The sequence below is a fragment of the Thalassophryne amazonica genome, chromosome 14 (assembly GCF_902500255.1).
Source record: "Thalassophryne amazonica chromosome 14, fThaAma1.1, whole genome shotgun sequence".
NCBI lineage: Eukaryota > Metazoa > Chordata > Actinopteri > Batrachoidiformes > Batrachoididae > Thalassophryne > Thalassophryne amazonica.
This window is the reverse complement of record NC_047116.1, coordinates 67,578,592-67,600,823: the sequence shown is the minus strand read 5'-3', so window position 1 is coordinate 67,600,823 and position 22,232 is coordinate 67,578,592. Positions and strand designations below refer to the sequence as shown.

The window sequence follows — 22,232 nt, the reverse complement described above, 5'->3', positions numbered from 1 at the left end:
TGGTCTCCATATTAGAAATATTACTAGGACTGCTTTCTTCCACCTGCGAAATATAGCGAAGATTCGTCCCATCCTGTCTATGGCTGATGCTGAGACCCTGATCCATGCGTTCATCTCTTCTAGATAGGACTACTGCAATGTTCTGTTTTCTGGTTTACCGCAGTCTAGCATTAGGGGTCTCCAATTAGTTCAGAATGCTGCAGCCAGACTTTTGACACGAAGCAGAAAGTTTGACCACATTACACCCATTTTGGCATCTCTTCACTGGCTTCCTATCCCAGTGAGATCAGATTTTAAGGTTCTGCTACTAACCTATAAAATTATTCATGGACTGGCACCTCCCTACCTAGCTGACCTAATTAAACCTTACGCACAAGCCCGGGCTTTACATTCTCAGGGTGCAGGACTACTTTGTGTCCGTAAGGTGAATAAGAGGTCTGCGGGTCACAGAGCCTTCTCTTATTGTGCCCCTGTTCTGTGGAATGATCTCCCTGCGTCAATAAAACAATCAGATTCTGTGGAGACTTTCAAGTCCAGACTTAAGACGCACTTATTTTCCCTTTCATATGGCTAGCATACTGGTGCAGTTTTGTTCTACACTTTTTACTCTTTTAATTCATGTTATTAGTAATTGAAGTGGGCCGCGGCCTCAACTTCACTTAAATTCTGGGTCTTTTAGTGAAGCTTAGGGCTAGCAGCCGGCGATCACCTTAGTATTTCTTCTGTTTTTCTTGTTGATTAATGCTGGCAAATTATACAGTATTTTTTGTATTTCTGATGCCTGATTCTGTTTTTCTCTGTTTAAGGTGCAGCTCCATCCACAGATGGGAGTTGTGTTTGTGTTGGCGATCCTCCTGTCCTGTGCACCAACAGCAGTTCTTGTATATTCATCCATGAATTGTTCTGTGAATTATTTCTGTAATTTATGTTTGTAGCACGGCCCAAGCAGAGGGTCACCCCTTTGAGTCTGGTCTGCTTGAGGTTTCTTCCTCAGAGGGAGTTTTTCCTTACCACTGTTGCTCTGGGGATTGGTAAGGTTAGACCTTACCTGTGTGAAGCGCCTTGAGGCAACTCTGTTGTGATTTGGCGCTATATAAAGGAAATAAATTGAATTGAATTGATAAATATTTGAGAAGTGAAATGAAGTGTATAGGATTTACGGAAAGTGTGCAATAATTCTTTAAACAAAATTAGGCATGTGCATAAATTTGGACACCCCAACAGAAAAAATACATTAACATTTAGTAGATCAACCTTTTGCAGCCTCTAAACATATATCCTATAATCCTATAGCTTCCAATGAGAGTCTAGATTCTGGTTGAACGTATTTTGGGCCATTCTTCTTTACAAAACATCTCCAGTCAGGTTTGTTGGTTTCTGAGTATGGACAGCCCGCTTAAAATCACACCACAGATTTTCAATAATATTCAGGTCTGGGGACTGAGATGGCCATTCCAGAACACTGTACTTGTTCCTCTGCATGAATGCCTTGGTAGATTTTGAGCAGTGTTTACGGTCATTGTCCTGTTGAGAGATTCAGCCCCACCGCAACTTAAACTTTGTCACTGATTCTTGAACATTGTTCTCAAGAATCTGCTGTTACTGACGAATCCATGTGACCCTCAACTTTCACAAGATTCCCAGTACCTGCACTGGCCACACAGCCCCACAGCATAATGGAACCACCTCCAAATTTTACTGTAGGCAGCAAGTGTTTTTCTTGGAATGCTGTGTTCTTTTTCAGCCATGCATACCGCCCCTTGTTATGTTCAAATAACTCAATTTTAGTTTCATCAGTCCACAGCACCTTATTCTAAAATTAAGCTGGCTTGTCCAAATGTGCTTTAGCATACCTCAACCAACTCTGTTTGTGGCATGTATGCAGAAAAGGCTTCCTCTGCATTACAGCATCATACAGCATCTCTTTGTGCAAAGTGCACTGTATAGAACCCCAATTCCAATGAATTTGGGATGTTGTGTAAAATGTAAATAAAAACGGAATACAATGATTTGCAAATACTCTTCAACCTATATTCAATTGAATACACCACAAAGACAAGATATTTAATGTTCAAACTGCTACACTTTATTCTTTTTGTGCAAATATTTGCTCATTTTGAAATGGATGCCTGCAACACGTTTCAAAAAAGCTGGGACAGTGGTATGTTTACCACTGTGTTACAGCACTTTTCCTTGTAACAACATGTAATAAGCCTTTGGGAACTGAGGACACTAGTTGTTGAAGCTTTGTAGGTGGAATTCTTTCTCATTCTTGCTTGATGTACGACTTAAGTTGTTCAATAGCCCGGGGTCTCCGTTGTCGTATTTTGTGCTTCATAATGCGTCACACATTTTCAATGGGTGACAGTTCTGGACTGCAGGCAGGCCAGTCTTGTACCTGCACTCTTTTACTATGAAGCCACACTGTTGTAACACGTGCAGAATGTGGCTTGGCATTGTCTTGCTGAAATAAGCAGGGACGTCCCTGAAAAAGACATTGCTTGTGTTGCTCCAAAACCTGGATGTACCTTTCAGCATTGATGGTGCCATCACAGATGTATAAGTTGCCCATAACATGGGCACTAACTCACCCCCATACCATCACAGATGCTGGATTTGAACTTAGTGCTGGTAACAGTCTGGATGGTCTTTTTCCTCTTTGTCCAGAGGACACGACATCCATGATTTCCAAAAACAAGTTGACTCATCAGACCACAGCACACTTTTCCACTTTGCATCTGTCCATTTAAAATGAGCTCGGGCCCAGAGAAGGCGGCGGCGTTTTTGGATGTTGTTGATGTATGGCTTTCGCTTTGCATGGTAGAGTTTTAACTTGCACTTGTAGATGTAGCGACGAACTGTGTTAACTGACAGTGGTTTTCTGAAGTGTTCCTGAGCCCACATGGTAAGCTCCTTTACACAATGATGTTGGTTTTTAATGCAGTGCTGCCTGAGGGATTGAAGGTCACGGGAATTCAGTGTTGGTTTTCAGCCTTGGCGCTTACGTGTAGAAAGTTCTCCAGATTCTCTGAATCTTCTGATTATATTATGGACTGTAGATGATGGAATCCCTAAATTCCTTGCGATTGAACATTGAGAACCATTGTTCTTAAACTGTTGGACTATTTTTTCACGCAGTTGTTCATAAAGTGGTGATCCTCACCCCATGTTTGCTTGTGAATGGCTGAACCTTTTGGGGATACTCCTTTTATACGACTTGACACTCCCCTGTTTCCAATTAACCTGTTCACTTGTGGAATATTCCAAACAGGTGTTCTTTGAGCATTCATCAACTTTCCTGTTTTTTGTTGCCCCTTTCCCAGCTTTTTTGAAATGTGTTGCAGGCATCCATTTCAAAATGAGCAAATATTTGCACAAAAACAAATGATCAGTTTGAACATTAAATATCTTGTCTTGAATATAGGTAGAAGAGGATTTGCAAATCATTGTATTCTGTTTTTATTTAGATTTCACACAACGTCCCAACTTCATTGGAATTGGGGTTGTATGATGATTGTAAACAGTGTTTTTGTGCACATGGTGGCATCTCATAAAACATCAAACAAACTTAAAAGTGCCAAAATATTGAAGGTGGTCTGATGTGACACATTGCATAACACATCAAAACAACACACTGTACGGCAACTTTATCCAGTATGAAGAACAAGCTGTGTAATCCAGTTCAAAAACATCTATCCATTTTCTTCCGCTTCATCCGAGGTCGGATCGCGGGGCAGCAGCTCAAGCAAAGCTGCCCAGACCTCCCGATCCACACACACCTATTCCAGCTCCTCCGGGGGAACCCCGAGGGGTTCCCAAGCCAGCTGCCTGAGCCACCTCAGCTGGCTCCTTTCGACGTGGAGGAGCAGCGGCTCAACTCCGAGCTCCTCCCGAGTGACCGAGCTCCTCACCCTGTCTCTAAGGGAGTGCCCAGCCACCCTGCGGAGGAAACTCATCTCGGCCACTTGTACCTGCGATCTTGTTATTTTGGTCATAAGCCAAATTTCATGACCATAGGTGAGGGTCAGAACGTAGATCGATTGGTAAATCGAGAGCTTTGCCCCCCTGCTCAGCTCTCTCTTCACCACGACGGTCCGATACAGCGACCGCATTAACTGCAGATGCTGCACCTCCACTTGAGGCAAGGACACTCCACTGACCTGAAGAGGGCAACGCACCTTTTTCCGGTCAAGAACCATGGCCTCAGATTTGGAGGTGCTGATCTTCATTCCGGACGCTTCACACTCGGCTGCAAACCGCTACAGTGCACGCTGAAGGTCCTGATTTGACGAAGCCAACAGAACCACATCGTCTGCAAACAGCAGAGATGAGATTCTGTGGTTTAATGAAAAAACAAAGTTTACATCTAGTGTTTGTCACATGTTCTCTCAGTCAGACAGAGAGCCACAGCCTGTGATAGCCCAGCTCTCTGCTCCACTACATTAAAGCTACTCTATGTAAGATTTGAAGATAGTAGTGAATGCTGTCTATCCAGTATTGATGTGTTAAAACGTTTGAATGTTACGACCTATGCATAACATCAGCAATAATTTCATTCATGAATTGCTTTTGGCACACCTGCGGGTCAGCTGTGCATCATCTGCCGTCAACGGACGTCTGCAGCCAGGTCATCTCTTTACTGTTTGGTTGCAGTTAAGGTTCTTATGAGCTGTGCCTGTTCCATCCAACAGCTCCACGGACATCTGTTGTCCTGCACGGTGCCTTGAGAGAAATATTATAAAGATGAATACATCAAGACAACAAAAACCCTCAGACTATACCTCATCCCAAAAATAAAGCTGTGCTACATGCAGCGTGGCTGCCTGCTGTCTATGCAGACAGTGTGGAGGCCACCGTACAGACTAAAGTGATGATTTGTCCCGTTTTTCTGTGTGCACAAATGATTAATTAAGGAGACCAGATTATGTCATTTGCGAGGATGAGTTGAGTAATACGAGGACACCAATTTAAAATTTATCCTTCATAACGCCAAGTCCTCACATCATGTCCTGGGTTTGCTGCAAACAATCATATCATTGAAAATATACTCAACAAAAATATAAACGCAACACTTTTGGTTTTGCTCCCATTTTGTATGAGATGAACTCAAAGATCTAAAACTTTTTCCACATACACAATATCACCATTTCCCTCAAATATTGTTCACAAACCAGTCTAAATCTGTGATAGTGAGCACTTCTCCTTTGCTGAGATAATCCATCCCACCTCATAGGTGTGCCATATTAAGATGCTGATTAGACATCATGATTAGTGCACAGGTGTGCCTTAGACTGCCCACGATAAAAGGCCACTCTGAAAGGTGCAGTTTTGTTTTATTGGGGGGGGGGATACCAGTCAGTATCTGGTGTGACCACCATTTGCCTCATGCAGTGCAACACATCTCCTTCGCATCATCCGTGAAGAGAACACCTCTCCAACGTGCCAAACGGCAGTGAATGTGAGCATTTGCCCACTCAAGTCGGTTACGACGATGAACTGGAGTCAGGTCAAGACCCCGATGAGGACGGCGAGCATGCAGATGAGCTTCCCTGAGACGGTTTCTGAAAGTTTGTGCAGAAATTCTTTGGTTATGCAAACCGATTGTTCCAGCAGCTGTCCGAGTGGCTGGTCTCAGACAATCTTGGAGGTGAACATGCTGGATGTGGAGGTCCTGGGCTGGTGTGGTTACACGTGGTCTGCGGTTGTGAGGCTGGTTGGATGTACTGCCAAATTCTCTGAAACGCCTTTGGAGACGGCTTATGGTAGAGAAATGAACATTCAATACATGAGCAACAGCTCTGGTTGACATTCCTGCTGTCAGCATGCCAGTTGCACGCTCCCTCAAATCTTGCGACATCTGTGGCATTGTGCTGTGTGATAAAACTGCACCTTTCAGAGTGGCCTTTTATTGTGGGCAGTCTAAGGCACACCTGTGCACTAATCATGGTGTCTAATCAGCATCTTGATATGGCACACCTGTGAGGTGGGATGGATTATCTCAGCAAAGGAGAAGTGCTCACTATCACAGATTTAGACTGGTTTGTGAACAATATTTGAGAGAAATGGTGATATTGTGTATGTGGAAAAAGTTTTAGATCTTTGAGTTCATCTCATACAAAATGGGAGCAAAACCAAAAGTGTTGCGTTTATATTTTTGTTGAGTGTAAATTTGTAGGAATGAACTTTTCTCGTCTGAGGATTTGTCCATCTTTTTTCTTTTCTTTTTTGTAGCGAAACTTCAGAAGTGCTCACGTATGGGGCAAGCCAAGCCCAAGATGTTGAAAGGGTAAGATTGTGCAGTGATGAATACAACTCCAGATCAGAAAAAAAATTTTTTGGACCATATGGGGGAATGCATTAAAAACCCACAGTGATTCTTACACTTCTGTTTTTAATTGTAGACGGTAAGAAATTTCATGTTTTTTGTGTCATCAACTTCATTTCATTTGATAATGCACATCCATTCCTGCAATTAAGGCTGCAGCACATATTAAAAAAACAGCAACAGCAATCAGAGATTTCTGATGTCTACCAATCCAGATCTGGATCACCTCCAAAATTTAATGTGTTCTTCCATGGCCTAAGATGGCCTATCTGTGGTGAAATTTCTTCAAAATGCGTGCAGTAGTTTTGACATAATCCTCCTAACAGACAGACAAATAAATAAATGCCGATGATTTTGTTACGTCCTTGGTGGACGTAAAAAAGTTGGGACACTAAAGCATTTACAGCTTTGTAATGTTGCCATTCCCTCACAACACTTAACCTGTTGGCATTGAGGGTACCAAGTAATTAAGTGTTTCAGGTGTTTTGTCCCATTTTTCCTGCAAACACATCTTCAGGTGCACAAGCCTACAGGGTTGTTGATGTATTTTTCATTTCAAATTCTCTACACATTCTCTATTGGGGACAGGTTTGGACTGGAGGGAGGCCAGTTCAATACCTGTATCTGCTTCTCCCACAGCCACGCCTTTGTAATGTGTGCAGAATGTGGTTTCACATTGTCTTGTTCAAAAATGCATGGGCCCTTGAATGATGTCATCTTGAAGGCAGCATATGTTGCTCTACAATTTCAATGTACTTTTATGAGTTAATGCTGCCATCATAGCAGTGTAAATGACCTTTGTCAAGGGCACTGACACAACCCCATCCCATGACAGGCCCTGGCTTTTGGATTGTTGCTAGTAACAGGCCGGATGGTCCTTTTTGTCCATTTCTTACAAAGCAGATCTGGAATACTGACTTGTTTGATCACAGTGCATGTTTCCACTGTGTGATGGTCCAACTTTGATGCCTCTGAGCCCTGAAGCGCCCGCGCCACTTTTGGACAAGGTTAACATAACGTTTCATTTTTATATAGTAAAGATGATGTGGCAGTTATTAATGTAACTCTGCATCGTCGTTCTTGACAACAGTTTCCCCAAGTAATCCCTTGCCCATGTGATTATATCAGCTATTGATGAATGACTTGTTGAGGCAGTGAAATTTGAGGGATCCGAGGCATCTTAGACTTGCTTTCTTGACATTTACAAACTGAAATTCCTCCATATTCCTTGAATCGTTTAATGATAGAGGGAGTAATCAACAAATCCTTTCCCATCTTTGAGGGGTATTGTTTTTAGACATTTCAGTAATTTTCTCATACATTTAACCACCTGAAAATTTTCTTCAACTTCATTTATAACATGCTTAAGAACCGCCACAACTGAAACAAAGTGCTGTACATGAGAGGTCATAAGAAGCAACAAAACTAACAATAAAAAAGGCAGAGAAAAAAATAAAAACAACCAAAACAGAGCAAGGTCTCATGCTGGGTTAAAAGGCAGTTAATAAAAGTGGGTTTTGAGGTTTGTTTTAAAAACAGACAGTGAGAAGGCCTGCCTAATGTGCAGAGGTAGATCATTCCAGATTTTAAAAGCAGCAACAGAGAATGTTCAGTCCTCTCTGGGCGTTCGGTTGGACCTCGGTACCTCAATGATCAGCTGATCAGCTTACCGGAGGGGTGAAGAAGCTCAGAGAGGTAGGACAGCTATTTAACCCTCTGGGGTCCGAGGGCATTTTTTGGACAGTTCACTCGCCTGGCATAAATGTTGTATTATTTCTGTTAACAGCTCTCCCTGCATCCCACAATCAAGTTTTGTGTCTCTCTTTTCAGGACAACCTGTGCTTTCATAATATATATGCTTTTGTTGTGTTTTATAAGTGTATTAATGGTTTACAATCCAAAATAAGAAAGAAAAAAGTAAAGCGGAAAAATAATTTTCCACACACATTTATTCAAAACACACAGCAAACTATAATAAAGAACTGTTTTGACACTTTATAAAGGTAATTTGAGGTCTTGTGTGAAAGACTGTACAACAAAAAGGTGCAAACAATAAACACAAATGCACATTTTGAACAATATATACAAAATGGTCTATGCGGTTTTTTTTTTTTGTTGTTTTTGTCTTCATCTCAAAGCAATTTCTGTCTGCTATTACACAAAGGTTACAACATAAACTTCTATGTTTTGGACTGTTCTGTGCTGCTCCTAAAGCAGCTATCATTGACATTTTGGCCCACTTTGGCTCCTTAAGGGGCTTTCACAGTGGCGTATTCGTACAGCTGCTCATTGCGGCGTTGTGAGTCATTGAAATACGCCCCAAATACGCGCGTGCTCGGTTTTTTCCGTTGTGCATTCCGTTAGTAGAGCTGCGTATTGCGGCTTGTGTGGCTATTTTAATACGCCCGGAGTGCGCGCGTACCTCGAGTGTTCATTCCGTTCGTATAGCTGCGTGTTTATGTGTGCACAGCGCGTTTCTTTTGCTGCTATAAAAAGCCACTTCCCCTTTTTTATTTTCAGTTTTCTCCAGACGGCTGAGCAGAACACATCGCTGCGCTTGAAAATAAGCGTGATTTTATGCTGCTATAAAAAGCCACTTCCCCTTTTTTTCAGTTCTCTCCTGTCGGCACACACACTGAATGTTTTGGTGCGCAAACACACTTTTGACACGTGAAGCGAGGCGCAAACACTTGGTGCGCACAAAACACATAAAAACTGCTTTTTGAGCATCAGTTTCTTCTATACACACATACAACACATACGGGGGGGGGGGGCGAGCACACACACCAAATGTTTTGGCGCGCAAACACACTTTGGGCGCACGAAGCGCAAACACTTGGCGCGCAAAGCGAAACACACACTTTTTTGGCACGCCAAAAGCGCAAATACACTTCTTTTGGCGGCGCAAAAAATGAGGTGCTTAAAAAGTAAATAAGGAACTTGTTCACATGACAGAACTATTACATTCTTAAAAGCAACAATTACTACATTTTAAAAATATAATACTCAAAAAAGAATGGCATGTACTTACAATCCACCGACACTGGTACAGACGTTTTTAACGTTCCGGTATGGATGAATCCAGCCAAAGTGTTTCAGGAAGTGCGCATTCTCCGCCGTCATCCCGACCGCGCCGCTTCCCGAAACTCCTTTTGCCGTCTTCATCAATCGGCCAACTTTGTCTCGCTGGGTTTTGACCCAGGTCTGCAGACGCAGAGCTAGTTCATCGCCGAAACCTTCCACACCCATGTCCCTGGCTTTTTGGGCGTATAACTGCAGTTTGGCCTCCCGGTTGCAGAAGTCGTCCGAAGACTTGTCGTATAACATGGGGTGGAGCTGAACCCACTCCATGATCTCGACACGTTCCCGCTCCGACGAAAATTTAAGTGGCGGGAGTTTCGCCTGCCGTTTCCTCTTTGCCAGGGGCGCAGCGGGTGCCGCTCGCTCGGAGAGTGGTGGCGATGACGACTCCACATCGATGGAAGCCGAAGGAGCAGGAGATGTGGGCTTGTTCGGCATTTTTTCGGATATAATGAAACGCAGCCCAAGGGAGAAATTAAAAAAGTGGCCCAGAAGAATAAAACGCGGGCAGGAATAAAAACAAAAAACACAAAAAAGCTGCCCAAAAAATCAAAAATGACCAGAAATGAAATGACGACAGTCAGCTTCGCAATGGTGAACAGTCCTCAAATAATCCAATAAAAAGTGTCCAATCCAATAAAATAAAATAATAAAATAAATCCAATAAAAGTGCAGCAATGATCTTGCAGTATTTATAGCGAAGAACAATGGAGCAAAGCAGGAGGTGTGAAGTGGCGTCCAGTACCGTGTTGAAGCATGGGCGGGCTCACAATAGCAGACAGTAGCACGGCGCTGCGTGTTCTCGTGTGAAGGCTCCATGCTGTGCTGTACGCCGAAGAAAATTAAACAGGTTTAATTTCTTCCATCCTACGCGCGTAGCCCTCAACATATGGCTGCGTATTGAGAAAAAACTCCCCATGAAGTGGGCGGAGAGCTGCTCATTACAGTGTAGATGATACGCTGTAATGAGCACCTGTATGAATACGCCACTGTGAAAGCCACTTTACAGTCTGAGGAGTGCCCTCCCCCTCGCTCCATTGATATGGTAAACAAGTGCTTTACGCCGAGAAAGCAACAGAGTTATCCAGTAACATTCACATGAAAACTAGTGGAGCAATCCTGATAGTTACACACTCTTTGTTTGAGCACGTGAGATTGTCATCAGAGGCTCTCAGTCTGCTCCTGCTTTCACTGATTGCTGTGTGTAATGGCACAGGGTGCACTGGATGTACTCATTGCAGCACCCAGGGGGCTATTCAAATGGGCCAACTAGTCACATATCACTCTTGAAAACGAAATCTGCCCTACGATTGGATTTTGGAAAACCATGTGACGGTGAACCAATTCCGATTGGACACTCAAATTGTGCACGTCATCACACAGCTTCTGTGAGGAGTACAGAGATGGCCGATGGCTGGCTCGAAAGTCTGCTGAGTTAACTTTTCAGCAAAAAAGTAAGTTTCTATCTCATATCATTAAAAAGTTATTTATAATTTAGTAAAGCTTGGTCTTAGCCGTCGTATATGACGGCGTCGGCTCCAGAGGGTTAAAGATTTAAAAACAAATAAAAGATTCTTAAAATGAACCCTAAAGTGCACAGGTAGCCAGTGGAGGGAGGCCAGGATAGGTGTAATGTGCTCTCTCTTTCGTACTCCAGTTAGCAGACAGGCGGTAGTGTTCTAGAGACATGCAAGGGAGGACTGGCTTACACCAGAATAAAGTGTGTTACAGTAATCCATCTGAGAGGTAATAAAGACATGGATTACTGTTTCAAAGTGCTGATGTGCAAGTAAAGGCTTCACTTTGGTAAGCTGTTTGTGGTGAAAGAAACTTGACTTAACTATTGCACTAATTTGGTGGTCCAATTTAAAATCGCTGTCTATCTTAAAACCCAAATTAGTAACAACACACTTCGCATAAACTGCCAAAGGACCCAAATCAACAGTGGAGGATACACAGGAGCCGCTAAGGCCAAACACAGTCACCTCTGTTTTCTTGTCATTGAAACTTAGGGCCATCCGGGCTTTAACATCTTCAAGACATGACAGGGTTTTGAGAGAAAAGGCATCACTTTTCCATAGGGGGACATATATTTGGGTGTCATTAGCATAGCAATGAAAAGAACGCCATGTTTTCTGAGGATACACCCTAGGGGAAGCATGTGCAGGGAGAAAAGCAGGCATCCTAAAATTGAACTCTGTAGGACCCCATATACGAGTGGAGGAGGATTCACAAACCCCAAGGCCAATGCACATAGTTCTGTCTGCTAAGTAGGACCTAGACTAGTCCAGGGTGCTGCCACCAATGCCCACTAGCTGCTGCATCTTGTATGCCCATCTTTGCTCCTCAAAGTCTTTCGCGTTGACTCATGATTACACTCACATCTTGACATCACCTATTTGAGGGTTGGGGGGGACTTTTTTTAACTTCATTACTAATCGCAAATTGGCTCCGTCCCCATTTATTTATTTATGTATTTTTAATGTTGCAGGCCTGAAATGCAGGAATGGGTTGTAGCTATATATGAGATAAAGTTGGCCATACAATACATGAAATATCTTGGGTTCATACAATCAATGAGCCAGTCATCAATTTTTACATAATCAGTACCACTTTAAGGTGACAAAACCAAAATTGGAGCAACTTTAACTTTGGTCCCCTGTACAAACTGAAACTGACCTTTGTCACCATTTTTGCTGATTTTACTCCATAACTCCAAAACATTCACTCACAGATCGTCCAAACTATACCTTTTTGGAGTTGTTATGAACAGACAAATAATGTGGTATAGTTTTTGAATATGATTGGAGCATTTTTGTTTGTTTGTTTGTTTGTTTTTTTGACATCTGTGTAATTCTTCATTGCCCCCTACCTTGCTACAGCTACCACCCTGGGATGGCTATCATACATTTTTTGTGTATGGTACACTGAGGCTGGATATAGTGTCGTTTTGTCACCTTAAGTGGTACCAAAAACCCACTTGGCCCATGGACAAATACGCCAATGAAATAGAAGTCAAAATAAAAGTTAGAATCACTGTGCTTTTGTTTGTTTTTCCCCTTCCATATTCCTACTTTTTCAGATTTGTGTGTGTGTGAGTTATTTGTGGTGTAAAAGTGAATTACTGTTTTTTCAGTTGTTTTTTGTTTATGTCTGTAGGTGGCAGAAGACATTGAGTATTTAAAGTTTGATAAGGGACCATGGCTGGACCAGGATGACGTCACCTACCACCATATGAGGATGCTGTGAGTTCTTAGTCATTCATTAAAAATTGCATTAGGGAAGCCACACTTTACACAGACCTCTAGGCAGTGAGTGATAAATAACAAATGATGTCAAAACTATTATTAGAACTAGTAGAGAAGCTTGAATCTTCGACTGGACTGGGTTGCTTGATGCGAGGACATTTTGCTTCAAATCGCAGAAGCTTCCTCAGCTAAAATTCTTGCTCTGGTGGTCTGACTTCTGTCTTGACTACTATGGTGGTTTCCTACTATGGAAACCACCTGGACAACTGAGAGCCTACAAAGAAACATTATTAGAACTATCCTTAAGTCATTGATCACCAATAGTTTTCACCAAATCACTTTTCATCTTGGACTAAAAATAAAGTACTGAAACTAAAAATGGTTGAGTGGAGCTGGAATGTCTATGGCTTAAAACATCAACATTTTCTGATGTTCGTATTTATTTCTCTCTGTAAAATCACACAACTAGCATCTTCTTTTCCAGTGGGGTTGTGTAAGTGTCAGTGATCTGTAGTGCCCTCAGATGGTCGCAGAGGTCATTTCATTGACAATAGGTTGCAGAACAGAAAGCCATGCTAAATTTTAGTGATATTTTCTGAATGTTGAACAAAAAAAAAAATGCGAACTGACAGTTTTCACTGACACATTACAGTGCATCTGGAAAGTATTCACAGCAGTTCACTTTTTCCACATTTTATCTTACAGCCTTATTCCAAAATGGATTAAAAAAATTCTTCCCTCATGCCCCATAATGACATTTTGAAAAATGTCTTTTTTAGATTTTTGAAAATTTATTTTAAGTTAAAAAAAAAAAAACTAAGAAATCACATGTACATATTCACAGCCTTTGCTATAACATGGACTGGACATGATTTGGAAAGGCACACACCTGTGTAAACCTAAGGTCCCACAGTTGACAGTGCATGTCAGAGCACAAACCGAGCATGAAGTCAAAGGAACGGTCTGTAGACCTCTGAGTCAGGATTGTCTTGAGGCACACACCTGGGGAAGGGTACAGAAACATTTATGCTCGATTGAAGGTCCCGATGAGCACAATGGCCGCCATCTTGTAAATGGAAGAAGTTTGGATCCGCCAGGACTCTTCCTAGAGCTGGACGCCCATCTAAACTGAACAATCAGGGGAGAAGGATCTTAGGGAGGTGACCAAGAACCCGATGGTCACTCTTTCAGAGTGCCAGCATACCTCTGTGGAGAGAGGACAACCTTCCAGAAGGACAACCATCTCTACAGTAATCCACCAATCAGGTCTGTATGGTAGAGTGGCCAGACGGAAGTTACTCCTTAGTAAAAGGCACATGGCAGCCCACCTGGAGTTTGCCAAAAGGCACCTGAAGGACTCTCAGACCATGAGAAACAAAATTCTCTGGTCTGGTGAGACAAAGATACCAACTCTTTGTTGTGGATGCTAGGTGTCATGTTTGGAGGAAACCAGGCATCAACCCTACAGTGAAGCGTGGTGGCAGCATCAAGCTGTGGGGATGTTTTGCAGTGGCAGGAACTGAGAGATTAGTCAGGTTTGAGGGAAAGATAAATGGAGCAATATAGAGAGACATCCTGGATGAAAATCTGCTCCAGAGCGCTCTTCACTTCAGACAGCGTGTGTGACGCCATAAGGGTGAGCGCTTTGTTGATGTCGGCATTGTGGATCGAGTAGCCCATGGTGGCGGTGGAGTTATGGTGTCGGTAAACATATGTTATGGACAACAAACACAGGTGCATTTTATTGAAAGCATTTGGAATGCACAGATATACCATGACGAGATCCTGAGACCAATTGTTGTGCCATTCATCCATGACCATCACCTCATGTTGCAGCATGATAATGCACAGCCCCATGTTGCAAGGATCTGTACACAACTGCTGGAAGCTGAAAACATCTCAGTTCTTGCATGGCCAGCATACTCACCGGACATGTCACCCATTGGGCATGTTTGGGATGCGCTGAATCAGCGTATACGGCCAAGTGTTACAGTTCCTGCCAATATCCAGGAACTTCGCACAGCCATTGAAGAGGAGTAGACCAACATTCCACAGACCACAATCAACAACCTGATCAACTCTGTGTGAAGGAGATGTGTTGCACTGTGTGAGGCAAATGATGGCCACACCAGATACTGACAGGTTCTCTGACCCCACCACCCTCCACCCCCCACCCAAAATAAAGCAAAACTGAATGGCCTTTTAACCCTCTGGGGTCTGAGGGCATTTTTTGAACAGTTCACTCGCCTGGCATAAATGTTTTATTATTGCTGTTAACAGCTCTTCTTGCATCCCACAATCAAGTTGTATGTCTCCTTTTTTTCAGGACACCCTGTGCTTTCAGAATACGAGGGCTGTCAATAAAGTATAGGTCCTTTTTATTTTTTCAAAAACTATATGGATTTCATTCACATGTTTTTACGTCAGACATGCTTGAACCCTCGTGCGCATGCGTGAGTTTTTCCACGCCTGTCGGTGACGTCATTCGCCTGTGAGCACTCCTTGTGGGAGGAGTCGTCCAGCCCCTCGTCGGAATTCCTTTGTCTGAGAAGTTGCTGAGAGACTGGCGCTTTGTTTGATCAAAATTTTTTCTAAACCTGTGAGGCACATCGAAGTGGACACGGTTCGAAAAATTAAGCTGGTTTTCGGTGAAAATTTTAATGGCTGATGAGAGATTTTGGGGTGATACTGTCGCTTTAAGGACTTCCCACAGAGCGGAATGTCGCGCAGCGGTCCCAGGCGCCGTCGTCAGCCTGTTTCAAGCTGAAAACCTCCACATTTCAGGCTTTATTGATCCAGGACGTCGTGAGAGAACAGAGAAGTTTCAGAAGAAGTCGGTTTCAGCATTTTATCCGGATATTCCACTGTTAAAGGAGATTTTTTAATGAAAGACGTGCGGACGGGTCCACGCGTCGGGACGCAGCCGGCGCGGTGCGGCGCCACAGGAAAAACACCTCCGTGTTGATAACCATTTGTAAAATCCAGGCGGCTTTTGATGGCTTTCAGTGGAGTGAGTATATGAAGTTGAGTATATAGAAATTGTTTAACAGCTGGACATGTTCCAACTTGTCCTTAAGGCTTCCAACAGAGGTGTTTTTCCTGTGGCGGAGCTTCGCAGCGGCTGCGAGCCGATGCTGCAATCCGCCCGCACGTCTTTCATTAAAAAAATCTCCTTTAACAGTCGAATATCCGGATAAAATGCTGAAACCGACTTCTTCTGAAACTTCTCTGTTCTCTCACGACGTCCTGGATCAATAGAGCCTGAAATGTGGAGGTTTCCAGCTTGAAACAGGTTGACGACGGCGCCTGGGACTGCTGCGCGACGTCCTGCTCTGTGGGAAGTCCTTAAAGCGACAGTATCACCTCAAAATCTCTCATCAGCCTTTAAAATTTTCACAGAAAACCAGCTTAATTTTTCGAACCGTGTCCACTTCGATGTGCCTCACGGGTTTAGAAAAAATTTTGATCAAACAAAGTGCCAGTCTCTCAGCAACTTCTCAGACAAAGGAATTCCGACGAGGGGCTGGATGACTCCTCCCACAAGGAGTGCTCACAGGCGAATGACGTCACCGACAGGCGTGGAAAAACTCACGCATGCGCACAAGGATTCAAGCATGTCTGACGTAAAAACATATGAATGAAATCCATATAGTTTTTGAAAAAAATAAAAAGGACCTATACTTTATTGACAGACCTTGTATATATGTTTTTGTTGTGTTTTATAAGTGTAAAAGGTTTACAATCAAAAGTAAAGAAGGAAAAATAAAGCGAAAAATAATTTTCCACACACATTTATTCAAAACGCACAACAAACTATAATAAACAACTGTTTTGACACTTTATAAAGGTAATCTGAGGTCTTGTGTGAAAGTCTGTACAACAAAAAGGTTCAAACAATATACACAAATGCACATTTTGAACAATATATACAAAATGGTATGTGTTTTGTTGTCCATTGATATGGTAAATAGTGCTTTATGCAGAGAAAGCAACAGTTATCCAGTAACATTCACATGCAAACTAGTGGAGCAATCCTGATAGTTAAACACTCTGTGTTTGAGCACGTGAGACTGTCATCAAAGGCTTTCCGTGTGCTCCTGCTTTCACTGATTGCTGTGCATAATGTCGCAGGGCACACCGAGGATGTACTAATAGTATGTACTCATTGGAGCTATTCAAATGGGCCATCTAGTAACATATCACTCCTGAAAACGATCTTTGGCTTTTCATGTGAGGTAAATCTGCCCTACGATTGGATTTTGGAAAACCATGTGAGGGTGAACCAATCCCGATTGGACACTCACATTGCGCACGTCATCACACAGCTTGTATGAGGAGTACAAAGATGGCCGATGGCTGGCTCGAAAGTCCGCGGAGTTAACTTTTCAGCAAAAAAAAAAAAGTTTCTATCTCATATCATTCAAAAGTTATTTATAATTTAGTAAAGCTTGGTCTTAGCCATCGTATACGACAGCGTCAACCCCAGAGGGTTAATATGGCCAGCCTAAGGCACACCTGTGCAATAATCATGCTGTCTAATAAGCATCTTGATATGCCACACCTGTGAGGTGGGATGGTGGGATTTGTGAACAATATTTGAGAAAAATAGGTCTTTTGTGTGTACAGAAAATGTTTTAGATCTTTGAGTTCAGCTCATGAAAAATGGGAGCAAAAAAGCATTATGTTTATATTTTTGTTAGGTGTGTGTGTGTGTGTGTGTATTTGTATTGAGCCGTTTGGTAAGGGACATTCGGTTCGGTACAGGCCTGCGTCACGGGTGAGTTCGCGTTACGTGTTTACATTCAGTGTTGCCAACTTAGCGACTTTCTTGGTAAATCTGGCGACTTTCCAAACCCTCTTGATGACTTATTTTCTGAAAAGAGACTTGCGACAAATCTAACTACTTTTCCTGGCGTTACCGGAGACTTCTCTGATGTTTGGCTACTGAAAGTGAAAGTCTTTGTTGTCACTGAGTGGCCGTGGGTCTCCCACTCCTTCGCTGGCCTGTTGCCGTTGTTTTTGTCCTAATTAAAAGTCACAGCTTGATGAAAATTTCTCCACATTAAGCACTCTAATTCCTTATTGTGAAATTGCGTTTTTTAAAGGACTCACTCTTTGCTCTGGGGGTGTTCCTCAGCCAACAGCAAGCAGAAAAAAAAATCACTTTAAGAGCTGAAAGTCTTTTCTGTCATTATTTTATTAGTCATAATGGTCCCAATGTTCACCACGGCTATCCACCATGTCTTCAGTATTCTGCTCACAACGAAAATAAACCCCAATAATAATCCCAGGGCAGAGTATGTTCAAAGTGTGCTACATGTCTCAGTGATGTCTTTTCAGGCAATAAAAATGTTTCTGGATGTTTTTGTTTATTGATTCTGTGGGGGGAAAAAAGTGTCATTTCTGCCTGGAGGTGAACGTCAAACTTTAGTTCTGGTACCACAAACTGTGTTTTAATTTTGGAAATTTTACTTCAGTCATTCATCAGCTTCTGTGCAGAATTTAAACATTTTTCCCGCTTTCTTTTTCTTTCTTTTTTCTAACAGGGTTCAAGACAAACACTCAGTGGCATGTCTGACCTGCATACCAAAGTTCCTCCCAGAAATAACTGTTGGGGCTCACGAATTTGATGAGAAATACTTTTCCTACAAATCGGTAAGTTTAACATGAGACTGTATTTTAATTTATCCAAGAAAGCTGAGCTTCATCAGTTCTAGTCAGACTAGTGAGATGCAAGTATTTATCCACTGTAATGAGAGTTGGTGATGTAATGAGAGTTGTAAAGTTGTTTGTCAATAGATGCACAAACAAACTGGATCAAAAACACCATCTCTACTTTGGAACTAAATAATTAAAACAATTATTCGGTTATCAAAATGATTTTTAAAAAAAAATCTTTTTTTTTCTGTTATTTAATCAATTCATCAGGTAATTGGTCACTGAGTGAAAGGTTTTCTGGAAATTCCCGAAAATCTGGGTATTTACTTGTGGGTGAACTTTTCAACGTTATTTTTGATAGCATACGTTAGAATCCTTTAATATTCCACTGCCAAACATTTGTAGGCAGTATTGCACCGTGTTGATTTGCAAACTGCCAATAAACTCGAAAGAAGCAGCAGCAGAAGAAGGATTATTTTTTGTTTTTCCTGGTGCGTCGGATTTAGTCTGTGGTCTGTATTTATAAAGTTGTTTTAAAACGTCTCTGATGAGACGTTACAGTGGATATTAAGTATTACATTTTCACTTCATGATCCGAGACTGAAGGATTAATTTAATGTGGTGCCGCTCGATCACACAGCAGCGAATGAGAGGCGCTGTTAAAGATGTTACCATGAACTCCGCGTCGTGTTGAAACTACAAAGAAATGGATGAAATGTTCTGCTGCAAGGAGATGATTTAAAGTTCATCATGAATAAATTCAAATGGAGCTCATTCGACCAAAACAATGACCTGATTTTTTTAATTGTCATTTATAAGTATTTTGGATTTAATCGTGGTTTCAGATCAGAGTAAAATCAAAGCATCAGGTCTTATTGATTTTGGTGTGAGTGACCACTGTTTGATATACTGCACTCACAAATGTCATAAGAATCCAATCAACAAACCTAATAATGTTACCCTAAGATCCTGTAAAAATCACTCCAAAGATATCAATACTAGAAAAATTTACCTGACCGAACAAAAAAATTATTTATTTATTTTTTGGTGGGTAAATAGACCTACAAATGCACCAGAATACATCTAAGATTTCAAATTTGTCTGGAGGAGAACCCCCAATTTTTATTTTAGTTTATTTTAAGACACTATCAGTTTTTCTAAAAGCACAAATTGCTATGGAGGCTATGTCAGCAGTCATTGCGCATGAGGGTACTACACCCTGAACAGGACTCAGGGTATATGTAGCAAAGCTACATATAGACAAACACACACCCATGGATAATTTTAAAGTTATCAGTTCACCTAACCTGCATGTCTTTGGATGTGGGAGGAAGGAGGAAACCCCTGCAAACATGGGTAGAACATACAAACTCCACACAGAAAGGCCACAGTTGGGAAGTGATCCCATGACCTTCTTGCTGTGAGGCAACATTGCTAACTGAAATGGTAAATGGACTGCATTTATATAGCGCGTTTCCACCTATATCAGGAGCTCAAAGCACTTTACAGTAATGGCTCACATTCACCCATTCATTCACATTCGATGTCAGGGTGCTGCCTGCAAGGCGCTCACTACACACCAGGAACAACTTGGCGATTAAGGACCTCGCCCAAATGCCCTTAGTGATGTTCCTGCCAGATGGGGGGTTTGAACTGAGGATCCTGTGGTCTCACGTCCACTGCTTAACCACGAGACCAGCACCTCCCCACGCCCCATTAACCACAACGCCACCGTGCGGCCCCAAAGCTATTTAACAGAACAAAATGCTTTCAGAAATTAAAATTATAGAACCAAAATGGATGCTGGACACTTATCTGCAAGCTTTGATTAATTTACAGTAAGTGATCCAAACCTGATCTGCTGTGGCAACTCCAAATGAAAAAGGAAGAAGCTGAAAGAACTGACTTTTACAGTCTTCTTCAGACGAGTCAGAGGATAAATGCGTGAACATTTCCAAGTTACTGAAAATATCTTGGACTTCATTCACATCAGTCATTAAGAAATACAAACGGCATGTGGTACTGTACAGTAAACCTCTCAGGAGTAGAGAGTTCTCAAAAACTGTGACTGTGCATAAAGGAGACCAGTGAGGGAAGCCCTCAAGGCGTACATGACAACTCTGAAATATGTGTCTGTGAGAGAGGTGCCAGACTCGTCTGCAGTGGATTTAGATTTTACCATCTAGCACACAGACTTTATTTGTGTCTCTGTCTTTACCACCCTGATCATTGTAATCTTTTTTCGTTGTAGCTCCCTGGCAAGAAGTATGCGGAAGGATATAACGCCGATATCGGAGACAAAAACATCTGGCTGAAGTGATGGACATCTCCACACCTTGATTCATCCTGTCATCCTCTGTTCTACATCCTAAATATGTATTAAAATTAGTGGTTTAAAGATCAAACATACCTTCACCTGTCTATCATTCTGGTTATTTTCAACTTGATGCTCAAGAGGTAGAAACCTTTACTTTCAGCCATGTTGCAGAAAAATCAGCTGGTGGCACCAATGTTTTGTTTTGTTTGTGTGTGTGTGTGTGTGTGTGCGTGCGCGTGTGTGCGTGTGTGTGTTCTCATCTGAGGTACCTGAGTTCTGCACAGCCAGCTCACCTTTCAGCTCTGCGAAGGCTTCAGAGGAGCACCAGTGTGCACAGTCTTTACTGTGCACAGTGCACGCTAAATTGTTCTGAGACCCAGAGGTGGAGGAAAGACTGCAAGAAACCATTATTAAGTGAGGAAGCCATCAGGAGATTTAAGACATTAAGTGTGGACAAGTCAACTTATGTACTACTTATTAAAAAAAAAAAAAATGAATTCAGGAACAATCACAGGTCCCCAAAGGCAGCACCTGTTGAACATGCTTTTCTCTTTGAAAGCCTGAGGAAAATGGGACCTTTAAGACATTGTTCAGAAGAACAGCGTAGTTTGATTAAAAAGTTGATTTGAGAGGGGAAAACGTATATGCAGGTGCAAAAAATGATTCGCTCTTCATCTACAATGATCTCCAATGCTTTAAAATGGACAAAAAACCAGAGACGCGTGGAAGAAAACGGAAAACAACCATCAAAATGGATAGAAGAATAACCAGAATGGCAAAGGCTCACCCATTGATCAGCTCCAGGATGATCAAAGACAGTCTGGAGTTACCTGTAAGTGCTGTGACAGAAGACGCCTGTGTGAAGCTAATTTATTTGCAAGAATCCCGCACAAAGTCCCTCTGTTAAATGGAAGGCGTGCAGAAGAGGTTACAATTTGCCAAAGAACACATCAACTGGCCTAAAGCATAGTGAAGCATGGTGGTGCAAGCATCATGATATGGGCATGTTTCTCCTACTATGGTGTTGGGCCGATATATCGCATACTAGGTATCAGTTTGGATATGTCAAAATACTTGAAGAGGTCATGTTGCCTTATGCTGAAGAGGACATCCCCTTGAAATGGGTGTTTCAACAACACAGTGACCCCAAGCACACTAGCAAACGAGCAAAATCTTGGTTCCAAACCAACAAAATGAATGCCTCGCAGATGTGAAGAAATCATGAAAAACTGGTTATACAACTAAATACTAGTTTAGTGATTCACAGGATTGCTAAAAAAGCAGTTTGAACATAATAGTTTTGAGTTTGTAGCGTCAACAGAAGATGTTACTATTATTGTGAACACCCCCTTTTCTACTTTTTTTTTACTAATAGCCCAATTTCATAGCCTTAAGAGTGTGCATATCATGAATGCTTGGTCTTGTTGGATTTGTGAGAATCTACTGAATCTACTGGTACCTTGTTTCCCATGTAACAATAAGAAATATACTAAAAACCTGGATTACTCTTTTTAGTCACACAGCACTACTGTAGCGGGATGAAAGTCCCGGGTCCTAATTGAAAAGACGTTCCCGCTAGCTTGGCTAACGGGGAGTTCCCCTT

At 42.1% G+C, this 22,232-nt stretch overlaps 1 protein-coding gene across 1 annotated transcript in view; it reads left to right on the top strand.

Moving 5' to 3' along the window:
* ndufa10 (NADH:ubiquinone oxidoreductase subunit A10) overlaps positions 1 to 20,733 on the top strand; it is a 64,928-nt gene extending 44,195 nt beyond the window's left edge. Inside the window, exons 7-10 of the mRNA XM_034186585.1 lie at positions 6,232 to 6,286; positions 12,566 to 12,651; positions 18,201 to 18,309; positions 20,564 to 20,733. Of these exons, the coding sequence (XP_034042476.1) occupies positions 6,232 to 6,286; positions 12,566 to 12,651; positions 18,201 to 18,309; positions 20,564 to 20,632 (319 nt within the window). The 3' untranslated portion in view covers positions 20,633 to 20,733. The remainder of the gene's footprint in view (positions 1 to 6,231; positions 6,287 to 12,565; positions 12,652 to 18,200; positions 18,310 to 20,563) is intronic.
* Positions 20,734 to 22,232: the final 1,499 nt, after the last annotated feature.